Source organism: Poecilia latipinna, unplaced genomic scaffold, assembly GCF_001443285.1.
Source record: "Poecilia latipinna isolate Pla-1442-1.1 unplaced genomic scaffold, P_latipinna-1.0 Scaffold2988, whole genome shotgun sequence".
NCBI lineage: Eukaryota > Metazoa > Chordata > Actinopteri > Cyprinodontiformes > Poeciliidae > Poecilia > Poecilia latipinna.
Genome location: NW_015115604.1, coordinates 28,249 through 47,300, shown reverse-complemented (window position 1 = coordinate 47,300; position 19,052 = coordinate 28,249). Strand labels below are relative to the sequence as shown.

General features: G+C 42.0%; 1 protein-coding gene and 1 long non-coding RNA gene across 2 annotated transcripts; one reads left to right on the top strand and one right to left on the bottom strand.

Annotated features, from left to right (window-relative positions):
- The first annotated feature begins 705 nt into the window (after nt 1-705).
- Nucleotides 706-7,635, top strand: LOC106939799 (zinc-binding alcohol dehydrogenase domain-containing protein 2). The gene is made up of 2 exons (XM_015022342.1): nt 706-1,624; nt 5,025-7,635. Exons 1-2 carry the CDS (start codon nt 1,317-1,319, stop codon nt 5,953-5,955), a joined length of 1,239 nt encoding a protein of 412 aa, XP_014877828.1. The 5' UTR covers nt 706-1,316; the 3' UTR covers nt 5,956-7,635.
- A 179-nt stretch (nt 7,636-7,814) lies between these two features.
- LOC106939801 (uncharacterized) lies at nt 7,815-12,991 on the bottom strand. The gene is made up of 3 exons (XR_001422918.1): nt 12,658-12,991; nt 10,533-10,614; nt 7,815-9,749 (listed from the first exon to the last, which is right to left on the bottom strand). It is a non-coding gene; the product is annotated as an uncharacterized LOC106939801 (long non-coding RNA).
- Nucleotides 12,992-19,052: the final 6,061 nt, after the last annotated feature.

Below are 19,052 nucleotides of genomic sequence, written 5' to 3'. Positions count from 1 at the left end.
TATTTAAAAGTGTAGCTAACCCCTAAATCAACCTTTTATTTCCCAGCACTGTCAAAATAAGTTATTTAGGGTTCTATCTTTTTACTACTGTGCAAATGTTGACATTTTCATGTTTAATTCTGCATTATTTTTGTCTAAAACCGTCTCAGGAGTGGCCTCCTGAGGTCAGACAGTGGCTAAAAAGTTGAATTCTACCATTTGTTTAAAACGGTGCTTCTGCTAGCTCTTGATGCTTATTCTCGACAAAGAAGAGTTGCTGCTGAATTGCAAAGCGTTATCCATAAAAGTCTTTAACACAGAAAAAGTCACTAGATTTGTCACTTGTTGGTCTTTGATTAAAAAGTCACTAGAGGTGTCTGGACCGTCACAAAATGGTGATAAAATGTATAAATTAGCATCAGTGCTAACTGCACTTACCCTCGACCTTGCCCCTCAGTCTCATTTGGCTCCGCCCACTTTCTGGAATTTTTCAAAATTTGTCGGGACAAGGTATATGCTTTCACATGGGAGGGTGGTTACACTAATATTTGTCGTAACATATTGATAGCACTCCTGAAATGTCATTGTTGCTTCTTCTTACACATTCCACCCTCATTTTGCCACCCCTTCCAAAAGTCAGGCAGACTTCCAAGAGAGAGAGAGAGAGAGAGAGAGAGAGAGAGAGAGAGAGAGAGAGAGAGAGAACAACCCCGTTGCTTCCAGAAAAAAGAAGATCAGATGACAACAGATGATAGCGAAATGAAAACATGCAAATTCCACGAATCGCCAGTGAGAAAGCTCTGGTTACAGGTGTACCCACACAAACTGACAGGCAAAACTGGAGGGCGTTTGCAAATTACATATTCTTTTATTATTATTTTAGATGTTACAATTAATTTGTGGATGATGTGTGTGCGGAGGGGATACGTTGGGATTTGTGTGAATTGATCCGTTTCACCTTTGCATGTACTAGGAAGTGAATGCTGTGTGTGTCCGGGAAAGGGGAGGGGACTCCGACAAGTCAGGGGCGCTGCTGTGCCTCTTCCCCACTGAGCTGCGGCGGTGCTGCGTTTTAATCCCAATAAAACACACGCACACACACATACACATTCAGAGCGTGGTTTTAGCTGTAGATACTGCGTAGCAAAAGCGCGGCGTGGTTTATTTATTTTTACTCGTTGAAACGCGTTTGTTGCGGCTCATCCCGGCCTGATCTGATCTGCGCGCGCCGCGCAATGCGCAGAGGGGGAAGAAAAAAAAGCCTGTAGCGCAGGCTAATGGCAGTGGGGCTTATTACTGGCAAGTTTGCTCCGTGAACTTTGCCACAATTCGGAGCCATGGCCAGCCCGTCGCCGCCGCGGCTGCTATTGCTACTAGGGAGGAGAGCAGCCGGGTCGCTCGTCGGCCGGGCTCCCGCTGCACGCGCCACCGACGCGCTTTCCGGAGTTCGCCCGACGGTTCCGAGGCGCTTCATCATCGACACGTCCTACTCGGCGCACTTCATGGATTTCAAAGGCTCCTCAATACCGAGCAGCATGAAGAAGCTGGTCGTCACCAAGCTCAGTCAGGATTTCAGAGAGGCCGTCAGCGTGCGGACCGTCGCCGTTCCGACGCCCGGAGACGCAGAGCTCCTCGTCCGGAATCGGTGAGTTGTTGCCGGGGGGTAGGTGGGGTATGGAGTGAGGCGGTGGGGTGGGCTGAGGGGTTCTGGGGGAGATGACCGATACGGTGTCGGATCTGTCACTGTTATTGTTGGGGGGAAGTTACAGAAAGCTCTCCGCTTACCTCAAATCCGGCGACCGCGATCATCATCAGCACTATCATCATCACGAGATGGCAAAAAAAAAAAAAAAAAAAAAAAAAAAGAGAAAAACACAGTTACTCCAAGTTCCGCCCTCCCTGCATTTGTCTATCAATCCATCTCTCCCTCTCGGTCTCTCTCTCTGTCCTCCTGTCTCCCTACGTCACCAACCTGCACACACAGAAAGTCGGTGGGGGGGCTCAGACTGCCATCAGGAGATGATGGAGAAGGAGATGCGGTGTTACGTGGCGCTGGAGCTGCAGCATCATGTCTCCCTTTCAGAGCAGCAGCAGTGTGTTTGGGTGGAATCAGGCACATGTTTCCTCACAAACCAGCACCGATTGCACCTGAATGCACAAGCAGCATTAAACTAAGCATTTGCCTACTATAATGTAGGAATAAAAACATACTTTATAATGCTTGATTTTCTGTATTTTTCCTCTGTTTTTTTTATTTACTACCCCACTACCGACTGTACGGACAGTCTGATGAGGTTTATGTTTATTATTGTATTTTCTCTCCATAAAAAATCTTTTTTCCCCCTCATTAGGGTAAACATAAACGAGTGTGAAATGTTCTGCATTAGAACCTGGTTAGCTTGTAAGCAGAGATGCACTGATCAGGTTTTTCCTGCCTTTATTTTTGACCCAGTCCAACCTCTTTTATTCTGAAGATTATAAGGACAAAATTGCTGTTGCTTCCTTGATGTCGATGGAAGTTTTGAATTCAACAGATGTAGGAATTGAAAGCTCCAGATTTGTGAATCAACAAGGGGAAATAGGCTGATTCCAGTCTTATGCCGATTGATCGGTGCAGCTTGTGAGGTAGAAATTGTATAAAATTTGAAGCAGGTGATGAATTTTTCGAGGGAGAGCTTTCATCCTTTTTATAGATTGCCTCTGACTGGAGCTGGAGAATCAGCTAAAGCTGCAAGAGAGTTGTAATAATTTTATCTTGAATATCAAAGCCAGTGCAGCGGGATGTTTTTAATCTGCAGCGATCTCTACAAAGTGTGTGTTCGAATTGCCTTCGATCTGTGCACACCATTTGGTGGAGTACAAACCTAAAACAAAGATATGAGCAAGAAAGAGAAAGGTGATATTAGATTATGAATAAAGTTACACATACCCCACAAGTACTCTTTTTACTTCTTAATTTTTCTTTGTTTTTAAAGCTCCGTTTATGGATTTTTTTTTTCCCTGTAAGACATTTAAGCAGTAAATGTGACAACTTCTGATAAAACTGAAATGCATTTCTCATTCAGAGGCACTTCTCTGTGTAAAAACAATACTGTCACACTGTTCTGGTTTCTGTGCACAATGCAGAAAGATTGGGACACAGTTCTCTGAGATCAGATAATGGTTGTAATTTTTTTTTTTTTCATTTTTATTCATTATATGCATGAGACAAATCATGTTTGCCCATCAAACAGACCAAGCAAGTCTGTCTCAGACTGAGCTACAACAGATTTTTAGCTAACCAGTAAATCAGCCAAAAAGAGACATGTTTTGAATCATATCTCTTTAGCCTGTTTCATTTAGAACCACAATCGCAATCAAGTGCCATGAAATCCCATTTGTGTCTTAAAGCCGTAAAAAAAAAATAAAAAAAAAAATGGAATTGCACAAAATACAAATCAGCAAATCAGACCTTAAAGTAAAATTAAAAGGTGACATTGCCTTGCAAAAAGCATCATTGCATCTGTATTCCTTAGGATTTGATTTTGCCCCCAAAAACACACATTTATACCGAAACTGTCCCTAAAAGACATCTTTACAGAGTTCATTCAGTCTTTTTTCTGATGACATGTTATATCTGATATGTGACAGTATTATTAGTTTTATTGTAATATATAAAATATATTTTTTTAAAAAGTTAAGTTTTTAGTGCATCTAAACATCTAGCTTTGGTTGCCTCACACATTTTAGGTGTGAGATTCTGTGGGTGCCATTACCTTTGATAAAAACGCCACAGTTTCACTTTATCAACAACAGCAAAGAATAAAACTAAAAATCTGTTTGAAAACGTGCAATACCACAATAAAAGTGATTTGTGCTCATCTTTTACTAGTTCCTACACCACGACTGTGGTCTTTTGCAAGTGAAAATGTTTCCGAACATATCTCACAAATACACTAGTCTATTTGGCAGCCGTCTGACTACCAGTGTGCAGCAGTAGGTGGAGGAGGGGCAGCACTGTCTTCCTCCATGCTCCATTACGGCCTGGGGCATCTCATTCAAAAATCCTAGAAATGGCTCGACAGAAGTTTTGCGGTTTTAAAACCGTAATTTTAATGTGTAAATGATCAGTGTACCTTAAATGTCTTAACACTTTTCTTTTTGTGTTTTTGTTTCTGTCAGCAAACCTCTACATCAACGCCATCACGTTTGCCACAAAAAGAAACAATTTTCGAGCACGTTATCTTGCTGAATGCCGTTGAGTTTTCCACACAATTTCAAAAGCTGCAGGCTTAACAGATTCGGGCTTCATTTCCAAAATAATCTCTATATTTATATCAATGGGAACTTAAAAAGCTTCAGTATTTTCTATCTGTGTAAATCCAAATAATTGTTCCTCTTTAATAAAACCACATTATGTCTGTGAGGCAGCTGATCCCACAGATGTTAAAAAAAAGGAGTCGAATGAAGGCGTTTTGTTATATCATCTTTACCCATCTATAAACCACAGGAGCATTATCTACAAGCTCAAAGTACACGTGTGACATGCACAGTAATGAGGCCCAGCATGCGCCGCCGCTCTAAAAGACAGTAAATGATTTATTTATACATTCCTTTTCTCCCAGATTTGTTCCCAGTGTCGCTACAAAAAGTAAGATGAAAACCGCTGCCTTTTCGTGTTGAGGCATAAAGCGACCGTCTTCTGATTGAACAAAAAAACCAACAAAATAAAAATAAAAAGTTTCAGTTGTGTTGCGGGTGTCTCTGAAGACAATAAATTATGACATCATTTAATGTGTTTTATGATATGAGCCTTGTCCTGTCGGTACAGGACTGCTCTTTTCTAGGGGGAAAAAACCAGAGGTATTGCCAAAACAAACCTGAGTGTTTTGCCCAACAGAACAAGACTCGAGTCTTAACCTTCGTGCAGAATTTCAGGAATTATATCCCTACATTTATGATCCCATGAGGCATTTTAGGTCAAGCTTTTAACTTGCCACACCAGGCTGCAGCTGTCTTTTTCTCCCACCTTTTACACAATAAACCTTTGCATCTCTGTGTTTCAGCTTTGTGGGAATCAACGCCTCTGATATCAACTACTCTGCAGGCCGCTATGACCCTTCGGTGAAGCCCCCCTTTGACGCCGGCTTTGAGGGAATCGGCGAGGTCGTAGGCCTTGGCCTCAGCGCCAGCTCCCGTTACACCGTCGGGGACACGGTGGCCTACTTCGGCAGCGGCGCGTTTGCGGAGTACACGGTAGTCCCAGCCAAGGAGAGCATGCCCGTTCCCTCGGCGAAGCCGGAGTTCCTCACCCTGCTGGTGAGCGGCGCCACAGCCTACATCGCCCTGAAGCGCCTCGGCGACCTGGCTAAGGGTGAGACCGTCCTGGTCACAGCGGCTGCTGGAGGAACGGGACAGTTCGCCGTGCAGTTCGCCAAACGGGCCGGCTGCCACGTGATTGGGACGTGTTCGTCTGACGAGAAAGCAGGCTTCCTCAAATCCATCGGCTGCGACAAGCCAATCAACTATGCCAAGAAAGACCTCGCCAAGACGCTGAGGAAGGAGTACCCGCAGGGCGTAGACGTGGTGTACGAGTCCGTGGGGGGAAGCGTCCTGGAGCTCGCTGTGAACAGCTTGGCCACTAAGGGCAGACTGATAGTGATCGGCTTCATTTCGGGCTACCAGACCGCGTCGGGCATCCCACCTTTCAAGGGAGGGACGCTGCCAGTCAAGCTGCTCCAGAAGTCGGCCAGCGTCCGGGGGTTCTTCCTACCCCACTTCCTCGGGGACTACAGGGAGGCCCTGACCAGCATGATGCAGATGTTTGCCAAAGGGGAGCTGGTGTGTGAGGTGGATTGTGGGGATATGGCGCAGGAGGGAAGATTTGTGGGGCTGGAATCAGTTTTCAGGGCAGTGGACTACATGTATGCTGGGAAAAACCTGGGCAAGGTTGTGGTAGAGGTGGCACCTCCAAATGTTGGAGATAGCAAGCTGTGATTTACCTTATTGATGCACTAAAATCAAATCAATCTGAATAACTTTATGTGGCTTCAAAACTTAGATTCTATTTTCGTAAGATATTTGATAAAGCTCAATAAAGAATGATTAATAAACAAATATTAAGCATTTAAAAAGTTTTTTTTTTCCTGATTGTAAGATTTGAACAGTGTTCACTCTAAATCCCTGTATAATTTTGTATCTCAAGCTTACAGCTGTGTAAAAAGACAACCTCTTTTTTCATTGATATTAAATCAGACAAAATGTTACACTGTCAGATTTACCAAAATTACATAGAGATATACATCTGGATATTTTGAAGAAACATTCCTTGTGTGACATAGCAGAAAAGTCTAAAAAAAAAGAAAACTCAACCAAGATAAAAGGAATAGAAGTGTGGACCTCCACAGGATGTTCTGTCCTTGGGTGATGATGTCCAGATGCCTGAAAGTCCTATATTAATTTATTGAAACAATTCTGCACGAGCATAATCCACAGGAATGTCCAGTCATACCACCAGAAAGGAGATGGGTCCTGTGCCTCAGAGATAAACATATTTTTAACCCAAAAAAACAATACCTAAAGACCTTAAGATGCTGGTTGAACGGTGGTGAGTCCTGTACCAACACAGTGTGAAACTCCAGCTCTGCAATTGTCCTCAGAGACAAAGACCTTAACTTTACCGACATACATATTTTCACATTTTGAAGAAAGTGGGATCTTGCCTGAGAAAGTTGTCCTGGTTGTGGAGTATACCGGGTGGCATCTTGTGTGGGGGTTTTGCAACAGGAGGGACTGGTGCACTTCATAAATTAGATTACATCATTTGGAAATAATTTTATATGGGTCAAATGGGACCCATTTGAAATGGGTCTTTCAAATGGAAAAGGACCCCAACTATACATCTAAACAATCTAAAAAAAAAAGGAAAAAAAAAACCATCTCAAGAACAACCAGGTCAATATTTTTTGAATGCCAGCGAGGCGGCCTACTAACCGGACTTCGCTCACTGGTTCTGTCAAGAGAAATTGGTCAAAACGATTGCAAGAAGATTGTGGAAGGAAATCCAAAATATTTAACTGAAGTCATACAGTCTTAAAGGCAAATACTAAAGAAATAAAAGCTGAATTTGAGAAAATTTAAATTAAACATTCTTGCATTTAGCCAACAGAAATAATTTTGCTAATCCCAGGTGAACTAAAACTTGAAAAGTTGAGTCAAGAGTTCAAGTCAGGCAGTGAGAATTGTCTTTTTCTGCACTGTATCCAGTTTCACCTGTAACTTTTTGAAACAAGGTCCTGAAACAAAAACCCTCACGTTCAACCTCTCGAAATATTTTCATGTTTTCTGTTATTGTGCCTCACCTTCCTACTGCTCCACGTCACCCACCCTCCCCCACAGTCCTACCTCTGGAATTATTTTATACCTGCTCCCATAATGCGCTTGCTTTTAGCACTCCCAACTACTTTATCTGCCATAAATATTTTATGATGGACTTCACAGTTTTTGTAATGGTGGGAGAGTCTAGTTAGCGTTAGTGCGAGCTTGTCAAAAGCAAGTGCCGCTCCAGGTGCGCTCGGCATTTCATTGCCATGTTTGTGGCTGACAGAAACGGCGTTCACACAATCAATCTTTTCATTCACATGCCCCCGAAGCCGTTCGTAATAACAGCAAAAAAAAGAAAAAGGATAAATTAGTCCAGCTAAGCAGTAGTTGGACTAGAAAATGTCATTATTTTCTCCCTCAAACTGAGTGGGGGAAAAAAAAAAATCACTTAAGGTGAATGTTTTAGAAAATGCCCCCTGACACATTTTGTTTTATTTCTTTATCATTATTTTTTTGTTGTTTTGTTTTTTTGGGAGAAAAAAACAAAAACAAAACAAAGGCGCACAAAATTACTTATCAAGGTTATTCGCACGCCGTTGATCACGAAACAACGGTCCATTTCACTCAAACCAAAGCTTTCAAACGTCTCATCTGATTGGACTTTTTTAAAGCTATGTAGTGACATTAGTCTTCGAATGTCAGAACAGTCTGTTTCGTGTTAATGTGTTCCGCCGAAAAACAAACACCTGCTCTTTCTTGGCAGGAAGGCCCTGTCGTCTTCATGCTCTATGATCCCGTTATTTCCTCATCCAGGTGGCTGCTCAAAAATACAACTCAGTGTGAAACGCGTTACAGGTGTGACCCCAGCATGCAAAAGCTGCCACTTTCAAAGAGACAGAACAGGAGAAAACAAAATGCTGCAGCACACTAGGACAGAGCCATTTTGGTTTGGAAAAAGTCAAAACACGGTTGAAATGGACCGTCCAGAATTTCCACAGTGTATAACCCATAAAAGCTTTCCAGTAGTTAATACCTTACCTGCGGTAGAAAACACTCTTGATGTCTTCATTGAGCTGTAAAGTGATGGTGTAAATCCAGATGAGTTGGTCCTGGATGTTGAAGCTAACGGCTAGTCAGAGAAAGGCCCAGGTTAAAATTTCTGGTATGAAAATCAAATGTCTTCTATGTAAATAACTAATGCAAGCCACTTTTTTTTAATGGAAATTGTTTTAGGATATTTGTTTTTGCGTCCCCTTTGAATCAGCTGTTAGCACGATGGCGTTTATTCAACGGTAGGAGGAATTGCGCCACTGCTGATATCGCTACGAGAAAACACGTTTTGAGACAGACCATGTAAAGTGTTTCAATTCAGAACAATTGAATTATTTTCCCAATTAAAATATAAGGCTTTATTTTAATCATTATAACCCTCCATAGCTTTTTGTGTACTTTTATATGAAAGAATTACGTACTGTGACTGAAAATGCTTCACGTGTTATGCAATTGTTTCACTGGGGATGATCAATGATGAATCCTCCAACCTCATTTTACTGTGCAAACAATCACTGGCTTCTATATAACTAATAGACCAAGATAACACCAAAGTAAATGGTTAGCACGATATAACTACACTAAGCTGAAACAAAAATGTCAATGAAATAGCTGTTGCTGAGGTATTTTAATATGTTGAAATCAGATGGATGATAGATGTTACAGATTTTTGAATTGATTTATTTTTCTATTCTATGCCAACATCAAAACACTTTACATGCTGTATTAGTACGTTCCACATAGGAAGATCATTGGTGGTGCACTACCTTCCACCTTTACTTTCCATGTAAATAATAATCAGTGTGACGACATTTTATAGACTCATACAGCAGCAATAAATGGCTGGGATGTCTTTGAAGCTGGAGTTGGTTCATTATGGAAAATATGAGGAAAGTGCTTTTGCTTATTTTGTCCTTTTTTTTTTTAGAACATCCTGCAAACATTCGCCTTCAGAAACACCTCAAATTAGAATACTTTTTTTTTTTTTGCCATAAGATACTGGTTCTTTCTACTATAGAACAAACCAGGCTTCAAGCAACTTTTGGGACTAAAATTATAATTAAACTGCAGCCTTAAGACTATAATTAAATGGAAGCACTGGGAATCACTCTGACTGCGCACAACAGGTTCCCTCTGCAACACCCCTGTTTGTTCAGGTGTTAGAACACAAATGCAAGCTCCTACACGCCAGCTGCTCCGAGAGGTGACAGAGGTGACGATGCGCGCAGATGTTTGGACGAGTCCAGCCCGCATCCGAGAGCCGGACTGCAAAGGAGAGAAGAGGAGGAGGAGGAGGCCAAGTTCTGCGTCTTCCACAATTAACAGGAGAGGCCTCGTCTCGGCGTCCTCCGGGGGCCTACCTGTACCTCCGCTGATTAGTGAGCAGTCACAGCCCCAATTAGAGAACACACAGCAACCTGAAGAGACAACACTCTTTATTTAATTGGATTGTGTTGCTGCGTTCGGCTGCTAACTGGCATCGCACCGAATCAGCGTGGAGCCGCCGAGCGTAAACAAGACATTAAAGATAGAGAGGGGCCTTCTGAAGGTGTTGCTGCAGACTGCGACAGTGGAACAGGTGGAGAGATCTATGCCTATTATATGCAAATATGAATCGTTTCAAGATAGCGAGCAGGCTGTAAAGCTTAGTTCAATCTACTGCACTTAAATGTGTGTGTGTGGTGCGTGGGGGGAAAAAAAAGGAATTTGCATTAGTCCCAATAAAGATATGTTCAGATTTACTTTTATAGGGGAAGAAAAGTTGTGAACCGTAAGTAAAAAAAAAAGTGGAATTTTAAGATTTACACCTTTCGCTACACTTTTACTGTGAAATGTTCTCAATATCTTGCAGCATTACACATTCTTCGAACCTTTTAACATTTTGTCATATTACAACCAAAACCTCAACAGATATGATACATATATATGTAAATATATGTATATTTTTTTATCAGGGTTTCAGGGGATTACATGATATAAAATATTTGTGAAGTGAAAGGATAGAAAGAGATTTTCACAGTTCCTCCATTTAAATATTTGAATAGCCTTTACTCTGACACATTAAAATAAATTCAGTGCATGAGTTTTGCTAAACAAAAAGCATGAAGACGACTGGAAAAAAAAAACAGGTGACAAGTCAACAGAGAGACTTAAATGAAAGGCTGTGAGAACATGCACATTACACATTAACCTGAACTCACATGGGACATGGTGGTAGCAGTATGATGCTGCGGGAAAGCTTTTCTTCCTATCTGATCGGCAGCATAAATTCTCAAGGTCAATCTGCAAAAAAGAATGTGACAAAAATGTCAGTTTGCAAAACTGATGATGTACCAAAAAGATGTGCAGCCATAATTTCAGCAAAAATGTGGTTCTATGTATCCATGTATGCCACACTGTTCAGGTTTTTTTCTTAAATGTTAAAAGCATGTAGTTTCCTTTCATGTGAAAAATTTTCACAACTTTTTACTTAAAATCCCAATAAGACAAACGTTTGTGTATTCTGATATGACAAACAGGGAAATAATCGAAGGGGTGTGAACAGTTTGGCATTCAACTTTGGGTGTTGGCATCTCTTTGTGTCGTTCGGTGAGCCCAGAGTTCAACTAGTGAAACCATAACATGAATATGTTTATGTAACTGGAGTGACGTTAGTCATCTTTTCCTGGTTCTCAAATTATCAGTCCTGAGTAACTGCTGTACTTTTTCTTATTCAAGTTGCAGGGAAGTTTTTGAAAGATTCCCCCTTTTTCTCCTTTTTATTCCCACATTCTCCCCCCACCCTTCGCTTTTATATGTGTCACCTAACAAAGACATCACCCCCGTAGTGTGGCACGGTAGTCTACCTCCCAGGCGCCTCAGGGACACCGGCTTGCTGCCTGGTGCTGCCAGCATCCAGACAGTCCAGTTTCTTTCCCTCTGCAAGTCAGTCAAGACCCCTCTCAGCTCTCCAACTCCCCGAGCCCCCATCACTCCTACCCCTGCCTAATTACCAAACCTAAAACCCCACTCAACTAATTAGCCACAGCAGACCCAGGAGCTGTGAGTAAAGGTAAAGAGATGGCTTCATTCAGGACGGTGTATGTGCGCGTGTGTGTAAAAAGAAGAAAGGGAGCAGAATATTCATGCCTCCTTTTGCAAGCACATCTCTACATCCAATTAAAGTCATTTATTAAACTGTTTTTTTTTTTTGTTGTTTTTTGTTTTTTTAACAAAACTTGAAACGCGTGACAGAACGAGACAGGAAACGTGTTTGTTTGCGGCCGCACGCGCACGACTGCGCCGCACGCAAACATCCCCCGCGTGTCTCGGTGCGTCCTGGCAGTCTGTCGTCTCTTCTGTCCGTCAGCGGTTCGAGAGCTCAGTGGGACATAAATTACAATATGCGGCGTGCGCCACTTGTGTGAGTCTCAATGAAGGGGGAGGAATAACTTTCTTAATCAAGTTCCCCTGATTAATTGTAATAAAGGTGTCATCTGTAAATGTGTCCTCCTGATTGAGTAATTCGGGGCTGGAGACGGTGGGCCCGTCCCCGGTGATTGGGGAGGGTTGGACAAAGCCGGGTGGAGGAGGAGGAGGAGGAGGTTTGTGGAGACACAAATAGCTCCTGGGCACAGTGGCAGCCTTCGCACAACTGACAGTTATGAAATACAATTATCAGTGTGATCTGCTTAAGAATTCATAAGCAGCTTTACCGGCCAGTAAAGACGTTCGCAAAGAGACAGCAAGGAATGGTGGGAGGGTGGAGGGGGTGGGGGGATTGTGGGCCTCACTGATTAAATGAGGTTTTTATTTTGTCCAACAGATTGCTCACATTATGCTACAAAGCTGTAAAAGTAAAACTTCCTCTGTTAAATATCTGTTTTATTTCACATCGTCCTAAGAACATTGAACTCATGCAACTCGAGAGGCCGGCCTTCTATGTGTAATACAGTGCAGATTTACTTCTGTGTCTGCTTTTTCTGGCGCACACAAGCTTTAGATCATCAGGCATGTGTTTATGTCAACCACAGGTCTTGAATCAATGTAAAAAGCAGCTTTGAAATAGTAACTTCATTACATTTTTGAAAACAAAAGCTGTCCAAACCAACATGGCCCTATGTGTTAAAAAGTGTTGGATTCTTTAAAATCTTTTTTTTAAAAACTAACTGCACTTTTTTAAGCCGAGTTCAGTTTCACTAGGCCTATGCTACACTGATTGCTGCAACATTTGTAGAAATCAAGAAATCACGTAAATACGCGTTGCATGTGTACAAGGGAAAACGGAGACTTGGGATCTCACACATCGGAGTCTGTGACAAATAATGTGTCAAAATATCCACATACCTGCTTTGACACGATTCCCAATCAATATCGTCTTGTGTTTGAATATCTATACATTCTAATACGCTACTTAAAAGTAGCTACCTCTATCAATCTGTCCACACAAATAAACCTCCTGGCGCCAGGTTAAATTCCTAACAGGAAGTCTCAGTTGTTTTGAAGGATTCTGATTGGTTGACATAGGTTTTAGCTTTGCGCTACACTGCCCCCTATGGGTTTGGCATGTTTAAAACAACGCTCAGGGGTGGATTTGTGCGGGTTCCTGTGGACGAAAACTTTTCTGAAAATAACATGTGTACAATATTATTTTAAACAATGTAATGGAGATATTCGTTTTATAAAGACACGGCTACATGTGTACAAGTTCTTAATAAAAGTGAAATTTAAAATGTAAAAAAAAAACAACACCTAAACAAATGTGGTAAGAACATTTTTCCTTTGGATATGTTGAATCTGAGATAAAAACATTTCAACTTGACAGAAAAATCATATTCCGTGTCATTTATCATCTCTCTGTCGGTTGTCTCGGACTTTGGGACATTATTTGGACTTTTGAAGGGGGATCCCTCAGTGCATCTGTGCGGATGTAGATACATATTCAGGTGAAAGGCAAGGGCACCACTCACCAGCTCAGGATTAATGACAGCATTGTCACCATGCTTACCAAGGCTGCCTTCAATTGGCTGGATAAGGAAGAAGAAAAATGGCGGAAAGAACAGAGGAGGAAATATGAGCGTCCCGTCGGCAGGATGACGGACAGGTCCTCAGTCCGGTTCCCTCAGGCCCCCTTCTGTCCTCATTCTTTACCGGCCCCAGCTTGCTACAGAGGCAGTGTCTCTGCGGCCAAGGACACGGGGGTGTCAGCAGCGTGTCTGGGTAACATCGTTCATCAGGCCGCATCGGTAATGGGGAGCTCTCTGTGACAGTGGTCATCAGGACACAAAAGCAAAAGGGCCCATAAACATAACATGACAGATGGCCGGGAGGACGTCTTCGGACAGGGAGGGAGGGATGAAAAGCAAGAGGTAAAGTGAGATAGAGAGAGGGGGACTGTGGCGGACAGAGAGATCTCAGCCGGGATTGTTAAAGTCTTTGGGAAAAGTCTTAAGCACCGGGTGGTCTATGGAGGTACGTGTTCAATGTCAGCTGAGAGTGAAAAGAGAGAGGACAGGGAAAAACAGGAAGATTGCTAGGGAATTCCTCTGTGGCTGATGTCCAAAAAAAGAGAAAGAAAAGTCCTAGAAGACTAAAGTCAGCGAAAATAGCATAATTAAATCAGTTGAACTGGAAAGATGAATGCAAATGATTTTTTTTTTCGTACTCCAGTGAAAATATATTCAGCCACGCATGTCTTCTCCAAAAGAAACACCAGGCCTTGTTAAAAAAAGACTTAACTGGTTCAAATTATACATGATCCGTTGTCCTTCTTAAGCAAAGTTTTCATTTCCAGCTCTCCTAATTTCTTCATTTTCCAGCATCCCTGTTTGTTAACTACCTTTCATCAGCGACTGTGGCCAATTAGTGCAGTTAAACCTTTTAACCTTCAGCATCCTGCTGCACAGTTAAACTGAAGATCCAACATGAAAGATCCACTCGCCTAAACAGAGTTAGGATAGAACAGACACACAGCCTTGCAAATGTGTTCATACTCTCAGAAAACACTTTGTTTCATTACAGTCTCAAACTTTTATGCATTTTATTGAGGTTTTACAAAATGGACTAACGTACAACATTTGTTTGTGACATGCGTTTACATTTAGCCCTCTGAGTCAATACTTATAGAACGAGTTACAAGTCTTTTGGAGTGTGTCTCTACCAAACAGGTTTTCTTACAGAACTGCCTTGAATTTAGGACTAAACAGTGAAACTGCAGAAAGACGCTCCTAGGTTTGATATTTGTGTGTTCTTTGACCTGCGTGTATTGTGTTGGTCTGTGACCTGTCCGGATTATGTTGTACCTTTTTCACTCTGTTGCCATTTATTATTCCTAGTAGGAGCCCAAAAGGCAGCCAAACAGATGACTTAGGAGTAATAGGGGTATCTTCTATTTCAACTTCATCAGATGAAGTCATGACGACCGCAACTGTCTAAAGCTTGCGAGACAGCAGTCACCTCAGCAAGAAACACTGTGAAGCTTCAATGTCGCAAGATCTTGTTATACCATATTTGTTTGTGATTGTAACATGACAACATGCCTAAAAGTTCAAATATGAAGATTAGGGCAAAGGAGGACATTTAGATCTGCGTCACCAACAGAAAATGTCTTTATTCCCACTTCCAATATCTCAACAGACTTAAAACACGTCGTCGAAAGAAATGCTAAAAATAAAACACCCCATAAAAACTCTGCCTCGGTAAAAGTTAGTTCATAATTGTGGAAGTGACAGCAATGACAGAAAGTGCGAAACAGGTTGTGTGAAAAAGTAGAGGTGAGGGTGTCAGGGGTTGTCGCAGAGTCAACTGCAGAACCTGTTGGAGGTCCCTGCAGAGAGGAGACGATTGTCGTGTTGGCAACACCTTTATCGCCTCAGGATGTATGCGCCGTCTTTCGCATGTTTACAGGAACGTCTTCTCCCCAAACGAGAGCCATCCTGCGCAAAACATGGGAAAACGCAGCTCCGTGGCCTCCGCAGGTTCGGCCTCCCTCCGTCTCTCTTTGTTTTGTGGAAACAGACCAGCCCATCCATTAATCGTCAGCCATCCATCCCTGCGCACCTGTATATAAAAGGGAAATTAGAATATCCATCACTTGAGCAAAACGTCGACATGATTGATGGGTTAGTCACAGGATCCCTCCATCCCCCCACACACACACACACACACTCAAGTGTGTGTTTCGGGAGTGAGAAGTGAACATTATCTAGTGCCATGATCAGATTTAGTCCACGCATTTCCATCCGGGAGAGCTTTCTGAGTGGATGAGGCGAGCTGGCAGAAGGCTTGTGGAAATCTAATATCATAAGGCTTTTTTGGTTTGTTAGACTTGTTATTCGCAGAGTGGGCTGGTGACACTTCTGATATAACAGCGTAAGACAATGTAACGAGGCAGAATCTCATTTTGTTGAAGCGCTTCCGTCAAACTGTGGTCTGAAGGATGATGGGGAAAATCTGTGCAACCAGGTTTTGAGTGGGGTGTGCTAAGACTAAAATACCAACCGTTCTTGAAGAAAAGTCTTAGATAAATAACAGGAAACATCCCTGGAGAAGGCGACATTAATGCCAGAAAGCGCAGAATGCTCATTTGCTGTTTATGAAGGGAAACCATATTTAAACTAAACAGAATAAATAGATGCTAAAGAATTAAGCTTGAGATAAAGACTAATGACTGATGCATCTTTATACACCCATCAGACATAATCACACAGGAAGTGAATAACACTGATTATCTCCCAATCATGCCACCTGTTAGTGGGTGGGATATGTTAGGCAGTAAAAGAAAAACTGTCTTAAAGTGAATCTGTTAGAATCTACAACAAAAAATTTGGCAAACATGAAAATCTGAGTGATTTTGGCAAGAACCAAATCGTAATGGTCTGACGTCTGGGTCAATGTTCAGTGACAAATCCAGTCCAATAGATGAGTTAGAATAGCTCAGATTGATGACGTTAAAGCCAGTTCTGATCCTAAGGTCTTAGTATACAAAGTACATAAAGTACACATTAGATGCAGCTCTGTAAATCCCACCAAAAATTACAAGAAATTTTCCTTTGGCCAAGCTCAAAGTTGGAGCTAGAACTTTGGGTGAGGAAATACAAAGAACTAGTAGTAAGCAATCATTGACACTGCTCAGTGCTGGAGCAGGTTGGGTGGAACATGAACTTTGACACTTACCAGAGGAATGTTGTTCAGGCCACATTCAGCAGGATGCCAGAAAGCAAAACAGGATTATTTAAATAAAAAATGACAAAACACAAATTTGCAAGTGATTTGACTTTTCAAACGTTTTTTTTTTTTTTTTAGGGTTCGGGATTAGCTTGAAGAGCACAACAGAGTCCGTCTTACGTTTCATATTCCCCATATTTCAGTCCGGTAGAGCATCTTCTGTGAGACGGACAGATTTACACCTTAGAGGCTCCACCTCCAACTTCCAGAAAGTAAAATGTCTCCTGCCTATATCTTTGTACCAGATATCACTGCATACCTTCACATGAAAATAGGATCAACACATTTTAAGCAGGTGGCCATAATGCTATATTTGAAAGGTGTGCATCTACAGTAGAGGCACTGGTGTCTGCCCTCCACTGTCCATTTGTTTGCCTGTTTGCGTGTGTGTGTGTGTGTGTGTGTGTGTGTGTGTGCTTTGATGGGCTGGAGACAGGAGCCCTATCGCTGCAGGATGGAGAAAGGTGAACAGGAAACAGAAGGTGCCCATGGAGGAGGTATGTGACATCTGTCAGATCCAGTGTGGGTGTGGGGATTCAACGCGCCCCCCTCCCCCTTCCGCCTGGCCGAGGGTCACGCATCGCACCGCAGTCGCTGAAGTTGTCACGACACCATGACACTTCCTTGGCAGTGGTGGCCAGACAGCCTCAGACGGCGAAGACACACACGTGTTTTTTTTTTTGTTTTTTTTTGAGTAAATTTGTCTTAAGGTAGCAGGGGGAGGGGGGGTGCACTGTTTGTTCTCTCTCCAAACAGAAACGTCTTGCTTATTCTTGTTTCTATTTTTCTTCTCCCCCCCTTCTCCTTTCCACGTCAGGGTCTCTTGGACAGCGGAAGGTCAGGTGACATGGCAAGGTCGAGAAACAAACAAACAAACAAACAAACAGAAGGAATTAAAACGGAGAGAAAACAGACCAGATGAAATGTGGCGGCGTGTTTTTTAAGCGCGGCGAAGCTGATGGCTTGTAGCAGCCATTACTCTCTGTGGTGTCCTCTGCCCCCCATTGGTCGCAACAACACCTCCTGGCACGGCTGCCACTGTCACATCAGCTCATATTTCCGCTTAACTACATGGACAATGAGGGCCATTTCACACCGGGATCGGTTCAGCGCTTCGTGCTCTTCAGGCAGCAGCGTCTGTTCAAGGTGGGAAAGGTCATTCGCAGTAGATTTAATAAAAAATGCGTTTTCCTAAGCCAGCGTGAGCTCAAATTAGATTTAGTCATTTGTTTTGTCTTTGTGGAGGCGAAAACAAAGAAAATACCGCAAAAATTGTTGAAATCATTTTTACTATTGTCTGATTCCAGACCCCATGACCAACAGCCACACAGCTTTTTTTTTTTTTTTAAATGAAATGACAATTTGGGTTTGATTGTCTAATCAGGCTGATTGAAGCAATGCCCCCCTGCGCCTCTTCTCTGTAAATAGAAGTGGTCTGGTAACCCTTTTAACACACATCCAGTGACAATCCCCTGTCAAACACCAGTCATTGTTTCAGTTTACACACACAAACTGGCTGATTGAGACAAATTTGATGGTGATGTTGGGAATCATTTCAAAACTGACACCACAGGAGAAATCACAGTCCTAATAATGTCTTGTGAACATTTAAGTTGCTGTACTTCCTTCACCCTTAAGTCGCTCGACTATTTTTCTTTGTCAACATCATCTGGGTCATATTTGGAACTAAACTGGCTCAACCGTCAGGAGTGTTGTTGGCAATCCAATAGTTTTCACTTAAGTTGAGCCTTGGTCATTTCCCAAATCGATTCTGACCAAGTTGACCAACTTCCCTTCACTAGAGGTTGATTTTAAGCATCAGATCGATGAAATTTGGACACAATTTGGAGTTCCAAGAGGAGAAAGATCAGACCTGTTAAAATTAGCTTAAAATGAAAAATATTGGCTGATGTGTGGAACATACTTGAAAAGAAGCCCTGGAATAGAAAAGACAGACAGCTTAAGTCAACTCCACCAAATAAGTCAAGAAAAGTTGTCAAAGCCACAAATTTATTGTTAATTACAAAAAGTGGTTGAGAAGCAACTTGGGAAAGAATATCTGACGAAATAATAGCCGGTCAATTTTTTATGAAATTTGTATTTCATTGGAAGTGCCATAGCATGAAATGAAATACAACAAAATAATAAATTTAACAGCAGCGCCGTTGGAAAATGTGACTAGGAAGATTTATTCAGACCTTATTAAAGTGTATTCATCCGTCTGTATGCATAAGTGTAAACCTGTGTGGACTAAAGAAAATTCCTTAAAAGATAAATTGCAATAATAAAAAAGCTAAGTGTTTAAGTTAATATTAGCCATTTGTGATCAAATACAGACATCCACTGTTTAATTCACCAGTACTGGGTGTCCCACAGCATGATGCTCCCATCACCTTGCTAGACTGTTGATACATCAATCACTGGTTTGAAAGTAAATCAGTACAGAATGGACAGAAATTGAAAAATAAAACCTTAATTCAAACTTGTGTATCCAACTCTTGCTTTTAAATTTAACT

Excerpts from the sequence above, each read along its gene's own strand:
- LOC106939799 (XM_015022342.1), top strand. The coding sequence starts at position 1,317 with ATGGCCAGCCCGTCGCCGCCGCGGCTGCTATTGCTACTAGGGAGGAGA. Across the intron at positions 1,625-5,024 it reads GAGCTCCTCGTCCGGAATCG|CTTTGTGGGAATCAACGCCT; the intron begins GTGAGTTGTTGC and ends TCTGTGTTTCAG.